A 12,555-nucleotide genomic window follows, 5' to 3' on the forward strand; every position below is an offset into this window, starting at 1 on the left:
ATTTACTGGAACTAAAAACTGCCTGTGACTGCAAAGTATATTCCAAGGCACATTTCCTTCCTCAGAGACCTAAAATCCAATTGGCCAGTGACAGTGAACTCTAATATCAAAGAAAGAAAAAGAAAGAAAAGGAAGAAACATCTCCGAACAAGGTGAGCGACACCTGTCAGAGATGCTACCTTGATCCTCTGCTGTGGTCGAGACTGACAGTGTGATGAGGAGCAGAACCTTGTGAGAGGCTGGAGGAAGGCAGAGACCTCCCTGCCAGGGGGTCGCGGCAGAAAGGCCGTAAGTGTGGCAAGCACACGCAGGTGTGGCAGATGGTAACGAGCCAGGCTCACCTAAGAGGGTAGGAAGGATCCTATAAAGGAAAGGTCAGTGTTTCCATGACAATGTGTATCTTCACTTTCTCCCTGGCTCTTTTTGACACCTGGCCTCGGAACACACTAAGAAGGAATCTTATCGAGTAAATGATCATGGCCTTTGACCTCTGAACACCAGGCCCTTATCTGCAAAGGAAATAAACAGCAGGTGCCTGGCACCGACAGACACTCAAAGGTTCATTTTGTTCCCCGGGCTTACCATCAGTTTTAAAGTAGAAGTTATTTTCTTACTTGTTCCTTTTGACCTTTGAAACAATTACTGCTAGACACGAAGGTGATAAAGTGGGACAAGATACCGTAGTCTTCCCTGAAAGCAAGAGGCCAAGAAGATAGCCTTACCTGACATAGAGAGATATGGGTACCATGGTGTTCAGAACGATGAGGTAGCCCCAGAAATTCAGGAATCCACGGTAGGAGGGAGTGGCATTTTCTCCATCATAGAGGTACCAAGAGGAATTGCCAACTTGCGCTTCCCAGTAAGCATGGCCAATGGCAAGGCCAGCAGAGAGCAGGATGAGAACAACGAAGATCTACAAGGCAGGAAACAATGACAAGTATTCTAAGGACGAAGTTCCAACCCTGTGCATTTTGCTGGTGTTAACTGACATTATTTAATACTTTATGCTTGTTTATCGTAACTTAATAGTCTGCAAAATTAATATACTTCAAATGAAACAGTATCGTAAGAATGGTTTGAAAGTCTATTTGATGGCTAGGAGTGATTGGTTCATTCTATATTATATGTATATGGTCAGGTTTTATTCCCAGAATTAGCTTTTAATAGAGAAGGTATTATCTTATATTCAAATCCTTTAAGATTTTCATATTATAAGGTATTCTCTTAATTATTTTTTACCTTGAACAATAACATACTGCTTGGGAAAACAGCTTTCTTTAGCATGAAACAACTTCAAACTATGATAAATTGGGTTCCTTATAAAAATATTGGATGGAAATTACTTTTTTTTAAAGTGGAACTATCAACACATTTGGGTAGTTATTTCTGAAGGTACAATGTCATAAAGACTGCATGGTAGGGGCTGGGGATTTAGCTCAGCGGCAAAGCGTCTGCCTGGCAAGTGCAAGGTCGTGAGTTCGGTTCCCAGTACCGGAGAAAAACAAAACAAAACAAAACAAACAAACAAAAAAAAAAGACTGCATGGTATTGCAAATAAGATCACTTGAGAAGGAATACAATAAATTCTACATTGTAGAAATGATGAGTATATACTTATGGGGCAAATTAAAAAGTTAACTGTCCTAATAGTATTTTGTACAGTATTTGAAACAAAATAAAATTTCCAGTGACAACATTAAATTTCTAAACCCATGTTTCAAAAGTGCAATGTATCAAAACAACTTGTCACAGAAGAGAGATGATGGACTCTTTATGAGGGCTCAAGTCATGATCCTCTTGGTGACAGTGAAGAAGAACAGTCAAATTCAAGGAAAATTTTCATGAAATACGAGAGCAGAGGAAAAAGAGCTCTTCCTTAAATTAATATATTACTTTTATGTGATTTTCAATATGTATACACAATAAAGCATTATAATTATTATAAGTCCCTAGGAGTTTATGTATTTAAATTGAATGAAAAATTTGAGAATAGGAAGTTGGAGGTCTGTTTAATATACAGGCTCACCATAAAAAAAAAAGGCACTAATACAGAAGAACTGAGATTTCCCTTCTCAAAAGGCCTTTTTTCAAGGTTGGCCTTTGCTTGGCATTCAATCTTGGGAAGGTTTTCTGGTTCCTTATTTCTTTTCCTCTGATGAGAACAGTTCACTGTGCCCAACTGTGCAGACAGCACGGTTTGTGCTGACCACCTGCATTCCAAGTCTTGAATTTTGGTGAACACCAGGCAGATGGTGCCTACATGACCAGTCCCCAGTTAAAAATCCTGGGTAAGAGTCTAGTGAGCTTCCCTGGAAGACAACATTTCACATGTGATGTCACAAATTTTTGTTGAGGGGAAGTAAATCTCTTGTGTGTGACTCCACTGGGAGCCTGTGCCTGGTTTCCTATGAGTCTTTTGCTCATTTTGGTTTGTAGCAATTTGTTGTAGTAAATCACAGCTGTGAGTGTAACCATACAGTAAATTGTATGAGTCCTCCTGGTCCATCAATGAACCTGCGTGTGGCCTGAAGATGCTCAACACAACTTAATTTTAGTCTTGCCTTATATTTGGATTTATACAGTATATGTTGGACAAAAAGATTTTAAGAAGACTGCGTATATGGGACTGACAGCAATAAAATCCAGCTTGCTCTGCCTCAGGAGCCTAGCTTCACTGAGCTTGTCCAAGATTTTTCTACCCCATCTAAGGAGGCAACATTTTTTTGCACCAGAGAAGTATACAACAAAATCAGAGCAAAAGACAACAGTCTAGCTTCTTGTCAACTGAAATGGAAAATAAATACCGTGTAAACCATGTAGTTCATCAAATAATCAATTTTAGTTCTTTTAAATCTGGTTTTCCCACTATTCTTCATTATCTTAGTGTCAGCACCTAAAAATGGAAAATTCAATCTGATCAACAATTGGGTAAATCAATTAACCAGCATGTCAATATAATTACTCTTCCTTTGGCTTTAATGAAAAAAGGACAGAAAAGCAGTTTCTTCCTTTAAATCTTAAGAGCTCATAGCAGATCAATTTCCCAAGAAAATCTCAAAGTACCTGCAAAAATGACCAAACCATGGCAGATATGGGTGTTCCTAATCACACAACCACGTAACAGAATTTTATCGGCATCCAAAGGAAAACTTCTATTCCTCCAAAATAGTGTTCCTGTAAACTTATCTAGTCGGTTGTTTGGTTCTTCACATTCAATAAAACCTTTAAGAAGACATGACTCACATTAATAATCACATAGGAAGGATTTTCTGGCTTTAATTAATGGACTGAATCAAGCAACTAAAATTTAAAACAAAGTAAGACATGTTTTGTACAAACCATCAAATGTTGCCAAAGTGTCCTCTCTTTGAAGATATTGGTCTGTGATTTCAAGTGCCATTTTGAACTTTAAATTGGTTTCTCTAAAGGAAGGGGAAAAATAATTACATGAACACATTTTAGACTTCAAAAGAGAATGTAAATAGCACAGAAAAGGTAACATTAAGCATACCTAGGTGTGAGGGCTCAATCATTAGCTTAGGCTTTTTTTTTTCTTCCAGTTCTGGGATTGAACCCAGAGTCTTACATATGTTAGGCAAGTGCTCTACCACCGAGCTACATCCTCAGCCCCTAACCTGTTCTAGCTTTATACTCTTCGTTCATCTTGAAACTCCAAGTTTGGATGAGGTTACCCTCTAAACTAGAGGAAAATTCTTGACCTGGGAAATGCTGGTCACCTTTGCTGTTTGCTACTGTGACATTCAGGATAAGACACCCATAACATCCTTCTCATTAACTTATCTCCTTCTCCTTACCTGTTAACCAAACTACTGTTTGAAAATGTAGCCTCTAATATTTTACCACACTAAGATGATTAAAACAAATTATATATATATATTTTTTTTTCCTCCATGATGAATGAATTTACTATTTATTGCAAACATACTAATAAAAAAAAAAGGAAGGAAAGAAATCTTGTAGGCATTCTGCTTAACTTCTTGTCAGCTTATTTTCTAGACTGAATAATTGGATTTGGGGAAAGGAGGTGGCAGCCTCAACCCCAATATTTGGCCTGTCCCCCCCCTAGTGCAAGGGGAGGTCACTGTGAGTGGACACATAGGGGAAGGCCAGGGCGTACACTCTCGGGAGCAAGGCTGCTTTGTCACCATGGCCGGCCCCTCACAGGCCTCACAGAGGCTCACTCAAGAATCTCTACGTGCCAGGGGTGGTGGCGCATGCCTGTAATCCCAGCACTCGGGAGGCTGAGGCAGGAGGATCGTTGTGTGTTCAAGACGAGCCTGGGCTACAAAGTGAGCTCAAGGCCAGCCTGAACTGCATAGTGAGACCCTGTCTCAAAAAGACAAAAAAAAAGAATCTCTTCATATCAGGAAACTGACCAATGGCTCCCAGCACCACTACTCTGTTCTGACAGGACCTATTAGATTTCATACCTTTGTAAGCCTTTACAATCTCTGACCAGTGAGATTTACAATTATTGTGTAGCTGAGATTGAATTGTCAACTGACTCATCAACAGAGGGAGGAAAGGCCTATGTTTTCACTCGCATGATTTTAGCTCTCAAAATTAGTGAATGTAGCATTAGGGTATGAGGGACAAGGAGCACAGGGAGCAGGGTAATGCTCTGTGGTATCTTAAATCTGTTGTGAATTCTGACAGCTCAATAATACCTAATGTGTGGTCACGCAGTGTGGATAACTTTGAAAGTGTTTCATATTAATGTTAGGCTTTTCTACCTAAGTGGTCTCTGCCTCCTGCACAGAACAGGCTCAGTTTTTATTTGAACAGGGAAAGAGAACAAAGGAAAATATAATTTTATTTTTTAAAGTTAAATTTTGCACCTACAACCTTGTAATCACTCAATAAATGTAATGAAAACTGGTCAAAATCAGAACCTTATTCTCTTTCAGGTTTTGGCAGAATAGCTAAAAACAACAAAAAGAAAATTCAAAATTGCTTATTGGTAAAGACTTAAAAACCCTATTTTCATCTCTGAATCCAGTAACATCCAGTCATTCCCATTCCTCTGGACACTCCTCAGCAGTTTCTAAAGAGCCCAAGCATCTACTTCCCATTTGGGCTTTTACCCTCCCTGCAGAGTGGGCAAAGACAGGGACTACGAACTCTGAGAGATGCCGTAAATCTCAGAGGAGACTTTGGACTTGGACTTTTCAGCAGTGCTGAAGCTGTGAGGACTTGGGAAACTCTTCGAGATGGACTAAATGCCTTTTATGTAACACATCCTCTCTACTTCCTCTGCCATCCACTCTGCCACCCTCTCCTGACTCGGCAGCCCATGATGGACTAAAACCCCTACAAGCTGTAAACCAAAACAAACCAAAGTAACCCTCTCTCTTCCTTTATATTCCGGGTACAAGGTATTGTGTCACAGTGATCTAAGACAGATCTGTCTTAGTTACTTTCTTTGTTGCTGTGACATAATACCCACACCCACAGACAGAATGCAGGGGGAGGAGCCGGAAGAGATAAGCAGGAAGAGATAAGCCTTACTGTCCCATCTCTCCCGATCAGATCCCACATTCTAACAGCAAATCAGCTATAAACTCACAAGTAGACGAATCCACTGACGACTATCAATTCTCCCATGGTCCAACCACCTCCCAAATGCCCCACCTACTAGCGCAGGAGGCTTTGGGGGAACACGTAGATCTAAACCGTAACATTCTGCCCCTGGTCCCTAAAAGACTCATGTGCCCCCCTTTGTGTAAAATGGATTTAGCACATCTCTAAGAGTTGCCAGAGTCCTTACACTGTCAGCACTGCTGAAACATCAAAGTCCCAAGTCTCCTCTGAGGTTTAAGGCAATCTCTTACCTGGGAGCTCCTATAAAAATCTGACAGAAAATTAAACACTGTGGACATGTAATGGCACAGGTAAAACATTCCCATTCCAAAAGGGAAGAACGGAAGGACAGAAACCTATGGGGCCAAAGTAATACCAAACTCCAGCAAGGCAAACATCTGTAATGGGGGAAAGAGAGCCAGTTTACGCAGGACACTGTAGGACTGCCGGCATGTGGCAGAGGTAAGGCCAGGTCTTGAGGTTTCCTGCTCGGCGCACACAGATACCAGAAGCGTGCGCATCCCTTCAACGCCAATATTGAAATAGGCCCATCTGAAACACACTCACCCATCAAGCTCGGCTGTTTCCACATAGCAGAGGCTATTGGGCTCAGAGCTGGATAGCAGCAGAATGTCAGCCTGTTCAAAACAAAAGCACCTATGACACAGGGTCCCCAGGGTGACCTGAGTACAGGCTGGGGGAGGATAGGTACAGGAGAGGCAGAATGCTTTCACTTACTGGAACAAAATCATTTTTCTTCAGACGAATGACGTCTCCAACTTGAATGTCTTTCCACTTGGTAATTTTGAACCTAAGTATTAAAAATAAGGGGAGTTTATCGGGTTTTCAGTTTCAAGCGGGGGAATTATCATTCTTTCTGGATGTCCAAGATTCTGGAAAATGTGTAAATCCCAGGGGAAATGCTCACTAACAGTTCACCCTTTTAACAGTGTGACCGCACGTGCAGGAAGCAACAGCAGTGAGATGGCGGTGCTGTGTTCTTTGTACCCCGCCTCACTGGTCACAGCGGGTTTCAGTATGTGGCAGGGAGCCAGTGCTCCCCCTTTTGTTTTTGCTCCTGACTTGCTTCCCTTTACTCTTCTCTCCCTCCAGCCACCCACCACTTGCTCCTCGGCTCCCAGAACAAAAACACAGCGTAGCTTCCTGTGGGCCACAAGAATCCGCATGGGCTTCAGAGCTGGTATCCTCTCTTGTGTTCTAGTTATCCTCTTACTGACTATGCCTCACTTTTATAATCAAGTAATAAGAATATTGGTAAAATAATGACTGACTTTTGTATGAAACTTCATAAGAAATGCCCATTTACACTTCTCACAGAAATCCATTTATTGCAAAGAAGAAAAACCATGTTAACATATTTATGGCTTAGTGGTGTCTATTTTTTAATTCAGTGCGGTGGAAATATTCAGGTTATTTGCCTCAATATTGACACATTAAAAAGTCTTTGCCTCAATATCAACACATTAAAAAGTCTTTGACCTGGGTTTTAGTCCCTATTTTTAGGACTTGAGTTTGCAGTTCTGCCTTGAGGCTCTTGCTCAAAGAACACTCACTGCTGATCTGAGTTGGGACCTTGGTCACAGCTGACTACATTTGTTGAACAAACATTTACTGGGCATTTCTTGCATGTTGCAGGTAGGACAGCATCCTCAAGAAGATTACAGTTCAGTTCAGAAGGAGAAGTACCTACAAAAATAATTCTAATACAATTCATATCATCATAATAATAATAAAAAAAAAAAACCAAATGTTCTTCAAGCACAGGGAATGGAGAAATCACTTTGCTGACAGATCGGGAAGGTGTCAAACATCCTGCATAAGCAAAGCCCCGAAGGGATGAGTTTGAGAACAGCAGAGGTGGACATAGCTCGCCAAAGCTGAAAGAGCTGTGTAAATGCCAGATGTGTAGATACCACCAAGCCCAACTGGCAACTATACGGAGCCACAATCATGGAGTGATTCTGCACGTTAAGAGATGCCTTCACAGTGAACTTACTAATGACTCACTCTGTTTCTAGACAAATGTGTATATTATATCTTTGTAACTATACTACAAATTCAAGGAGGCAACATACCTGCCATCCTTGATGACGTCACATGTCCTATTGTTGATTTCCTTATCCATTTTATGCCGAGCCTTTAAAGAAAAATGAAGAAATGTTTTAATCACCTCACCACATAAGTACTAATACTAAGTTAAAGATGGTCAGAAAGTTGAATGGCTTGTTGCATGAGAAATCCTTACCACATCGTCCACCAGGTCTTTGATAGCAGTGATGCCCAGCACCAGAAGTAGGGGCACAAGTGTTGTGTACCATGCCAGGGTAGATATTTGAGGAATTGCCTAACAGAAATAAAAAGGCTTGTGTGAAGTACCCATGAAGACACAGCTAACTTACAGGTAACGGGCTGCTGAGTCTACGTTTGCTAATCTAATTTCCATCACCACGTAAGTCTGCATCCTGCAATGTGTATCGGAAAAGGCAGGTAAGCAGCCAACCAACCTCTTTCTCTCTAGCTTCTGGCCATACAGAACAGGTCCTGTATATGGTCAGTGGTTTCTGAAATTATCCCATTGTAACTTTAACTGGATATCCAGGAGGTTTTATAACATGGTTAAAAAAAAAGAACTTTTGTAACATAAAAGAGAACTGCTCTGCACTTTCTGTGAAAAACATAATTAACTAAGGGGGTTAGAATGGGGTAGGGGGAAAAGTAGTCCTTAACTTTTAGGAAAGGTATATATGCTACACATAGCAGGTTGCTCAAAGGTAGTGATTTCAGAGAGTCTTATGACACAGACCAAGATGGCAGCAGATGGCTACCTCTGATAGCTAGTAACCAGGTAGAATATCTTTGTGGCATTTGAAGGAAGGAATCCTTTCATGGCTATTGCTACTGGTCCCGCCAAGAATGGGGCTGTCGTTAAAAAAGTTTCACCGTCATCAAGACAGTCTCCCAATTTGAGTGGAAGATTGGAAAGCCAGTTTCATTATGATCTGTGACCATCCTGTCAATCCCTGGGTCACATCAAGTGGTGATTTTTTGAAGTTAAACTGGGTCCAGCCCTGTCCAGCTCTACTCATATAGACTTTGGCACTTTGAACAGTTTTACTTTATCTACCTCAGTGTGCCTCAGAGCTCTGCAAAACAGAGGTTATCCCAATGCGTATCTCTTGAGTTTAAAGATTAGGTTATGCTGAGGCTTACGTCACAGAGTTTAAGAAGTGAAGTAACAAGGTAAGTAAAGGGCTGCCTAGGCTATTACTGTTACCCTAATTTGCATTGCTGCACCTTAACAAAAGGTAACTGGGGTGTGGTTGGAAGAAAGATCCTTCCCCACATACTGTGAATCTTCCTTTTTCCCTTCTAGAAGGAAGTAAAGGAAAAGCGGCACACTGACCACACAGCAGCTCCTTATTACTTGTATGGTTCACTTCTGCATAAACATCCACCTTTAATAGTAGGACCATCCTTTACAATAAGACAGGTCTTTTCTTGTGGTTCTGGGTATTGAACCCCAACCTTGCACACGCTAGGCAAGCACCCTATCACCGAGCTACACCCCCAGCCCTAAGCCAGCGTGTATGATATTCTACCAAGTCCGCGAAGGATCCACTTCTCTGTAGTGTCTCCCCGTAACTCCTCTTCACTTAGTGCATCCTCCACCCCACCAAGGCACACGCGCTACCATCTGATAAAGTCTTAGTGGGTGAAGTCTGTCTTCCAAGCTCCTTAGTCTGTCTTCCAAGCCCCTTGTACAGCAAAGTCAATCCACTGTCTTTATAAGCAGCTCCTCGGCCGCTAAAGGTTGACTCTGAACACTAAATTAAATAAGTTGATTATAGCAACTGTTCCTACATATAAAAAAGTCTTGCTATCCAAATAAGTGAAACTTTTTGCCATAATTTTTTTTAAATCAGAAAGTCTTTTCTAATGTAAAAGTAGTTGACAAAATAACATGAGCTTTATGACTAAAATATTAATAAAAATCAATAATACTTTTATGGAAGCTAGGCAAATAAAAAAATGACAAGCATAAAACTAGGTTTAATTTTAAAGCACAAATAACTCTGAAGATTATATTTTTATTCACTTCATGATTACCAGTTTTGTTTTGGTTTTTTTGTTTTGTTTTGTTTTTGAAACAGGTGTCACTATGTAATTCAGGCTGGTCTTGAATTCACTTTGTAGCTCAGGCTGGCCTCAAATTTGCAACAATCCTCCTGCCTCAGCCTCCCGAGTGCTGGGATTATAGGATTGCTACCAGCTTTAACACTCTCATCAGTTCAAAATTTAACTTTAAAAAATAAAATTATGTTTTCCTTTGTTCTCTTTCGCTGTTCAAATAAAAACTGAGCCTGTTCTGTGCAGGAAGCAGTGACTACTTAGGTAGAAAAGCCTAACATTAATATGAAACACTTTCAAAATTATCCACACTGCGTGACCACACATTAGGTATTATTGAGCTGTCAGAATTCACAACAGATTTAAGATACCACAAAGCATTACCTGTAAGATAAGAAGGATCAGGAAATAGAAATTGGCTGCTCTCTTAAACTGCTCAAACAAATTCATCGGTAGAAAGGTAAATGCGTTGTACTTGTATGTTTTAATTGCATTATTCTGTTGGAAAAATAAGAAAGTCATTCTAACTAATGCCATACATCGAGTATACACACCTGCAAAAATCTCTGTGTCCCATGGCCTACAGTGACCCAGGCCATAATCCACCAGTCAGAAAGATACTGAGATTCCTTTTAAGCTTTTAATTCTATCCAGGCCTCAAAATGACTACATGAAGTCTTATGTCAGAGAGAGTAACAAGATACGGACATCAGACTGTGACCTCACGGAGCCTGCTGTCAGATGCCTTGCTCTGTTACAGCCTGTTAGAAAATGGGCAAAGGCAGATGTCAACATGAGCAGAGCAGGAAAGGAACAGGTTAATGCAAGGGGGTGGAAGCTGCTGTATAATACAAGGATGACAGTCGCTCTCGTGTCCCCAAAAGATATACTTAAGACCTAGCTTCACTATCTGTGAATAGGATCTTATTTGGAAGTAGAATCTTTACAGACGTAATTAAGATGAAGTTGTACTAGACCAGCTGCCCACTGGTACCCATAAAACAGAGCAAAACTGCACACAGGGACGCAGACTGGAGTGATGTATCTGTAGACCAAGGAACTCCCAAAACCGTGGGCAACCACCAGAAGCTGGGAGGGGTGTGGAACTGACTCTCTCAGAGTCTCTGGAAAGAACTAACGCTGCTGACACCTTGAATATGAACTTCTGGCCCCCTAAACTGTAAGAAGGTAAATTTCTATTTTTCTAAGCCACCTAGTTTGGGTACTTGGTTACAGCAGTGCTAAGAAATGAAAACAGACACTTTACAACATTTTTTTTTCTTTTTATGGCAGTACGGGGGATCGAAGCCAGGACCTTCACTCTGAGTTATATTCTTAGCCCTTTTGCTTTTTTGAGACAGGGTCTTTGTTATTAAGTTACTCAGGCTGCATTTTAATTTGTGATCTTTCTGCCTCAGCCTCCCAGAGTACTAGGATTACAGGTATGCACCAACATACTTGGCTATTTTATAAAATTTAAGCCCATATGATAGATGCTCTCTATTGTATTTCAAAGATAAGGTTTTTTGTTTTTTTTTTTTTTTTTTTTTTTTGGTTAAAGTATCTTTTTAATGAAGAGCCTTGCTCTGTGGCCCAGACTAGCTTTGACTCTCAATCCTCCTGGCTCAGCCTGCTGAGTAAGTGGGGTTACAGTTTTACGCCTCTGCACTGGTTTAAGGTGAAAATATCTGTAAGTTTCTGCACCTATTCTAGGTGGAGGAAGGAGAGAGAAATTGTTAAGATTCATTTCAAACTTGTTACTTCTAAACATGAGGCTTCTGTGACAATATACTACACTTTTTCATAAAGTACTTTTAAGGAAGTTTTGTACATACATAGGACAGTTTCAGTTTACATAATTCTGTTTAGTTTTGTTTCAAGTTACCCCTACCCACCTTCAATGTCGTTAAACTTCGAAAAACATTCTACAGAACAAAAATTATCAATAGCCTTAGATTGATGGCTACCTAGAAAGCAGGTGTGGCACGAAGCAGGCAACCGTGACAGTGACTGGCTAAAACAGGGCTTCAGTAAAAACAATCTAGGAATCAACTTACCGCATATTTGCTTTTCTTAATACAAAAGAACTTAGTGTTCATAAAATGAGGTTGTTCGTGGAACTTTCGATCATTTGCTTTGACTTGCCAGGTACAATCTTTAAAAGAAAGAGAAAAACTTTGTAAGTAGAAAGCTGAGTTATTGTAGACGGAATCAAATTGAAGTGAAGTCATCAGAGGGCCCTAATCCAATATAACTGAAGTGCTTATAACAAAGGGAAATTGGGACTCAGGCATAGGATGATGATGTGAAGTCACTCGGAGGAGATGGTCACCTACAAGCCAAGAAGAGAGGCCTGGAAGGGATCCTGCCCTCACTGCCTTCAGAGTCACACCTGCTGTGATCTCAGACTTCCAGGCTCCAGAACTACGAGAAAACACGTTGTAAATGTTTAACCCACCCAGCTGGTGGTACTTCGTTATGGCAGGGCTATCAAACTCTTAACCATGTTATAACTTGACTAGTTCTTCTCAGAACCCCACAAGAGCGATCTTTATCTAAACATGGCCCAACCAAAAATACCAGCTTCCCAAGAGGTCAGCTAAATTAAGTTAAATTATTCTTTCAATCTCACTGACTTTGTTTGTAAAGTTCATACTACCCTGAATATTTAGTGAATGAATAAATCAAAGAAATATATCATCAGCTAAGTGAACACTTCCAAGTCCAGGTTACAGGTCAGTGCTGTGCCCCGCCCCGCCCTGATGTCATCTTTCCAAGTTCACTTCATGCACCTAACAGCACATC

The 12,555-nt window shown here is 40.6% G+C and overlaps 1 protein-coding gene across 2 annotated transcripts in view; it reads right to left on the minus strand.

Moving 5' to 3' along the window:
* The window catches only part of Atp8b1 (ATPase, aminophospholipid transporter, class I, type 8B, member 1), a 118,388-nt gene that overhangs the window by 34,619 nt on the left and 71,214 nt on the right, over positions 1-12,555 (minus strand). The window contains exons 3-12 of one of the 2 annotated variants that reach the window (XM_005372979.2): positions 11,808-11,905; positions 10,135-10,248; positions 7,868-7,966; positions 7,698-7,759; positions 6,340-6,412; positions 6,169-6,239; positions 3,340-3,422; positions 3,064-3,222; positions 2,805-2,893; positions 723-913 (exon numbers count right to left, since the gene is read on the minus strand). In XM_005372979.2, coding sequence (XP_005373036.1) covers positions 723-913; positions 2,805-2,893; positions 3,064-3,222; positions 3,340-3,422; positions 6,169-6,239; positions 6,340-6,412; positions 7,698-7,759; positions 7,868-7,966; positions 10,135-10,248; positions 11,808-11,905 — 1,039 coding nt within the window. Of the gene's footprint in view, positions 1-722; positions 914-2,804; positions 2,894-3,063; positions 3,223-3,339; positions 3,423-6,168; positions 6,240-6,339; positions 6,413-7,697; positions 7,760-7,867; positions 7,967-10,134; positions 10,249-10,304; positions 10,512-11,807; positions 11,906-12,555 lie in introns of those variants that run through there. The other variant, XM_013510988.1, reaches the window with a different exon arrangement.

Source organism: Chinchilla lanigera, unplaced genomic scaffold, assembly GCF_000276665.1.
Source record: "Chinchilla lanigera isolate Chin_1 unplaced genomic scaffold, ChiLan1.0 scaffold00001, whole genome shotgun sequence".
Classification (NCBI taxonomy): Eukaryota; Metazoa; Chordata; class Mammalia; order Rodentia; family Chinchillidae; genus Chinchilla; species Chinchilla lanigera.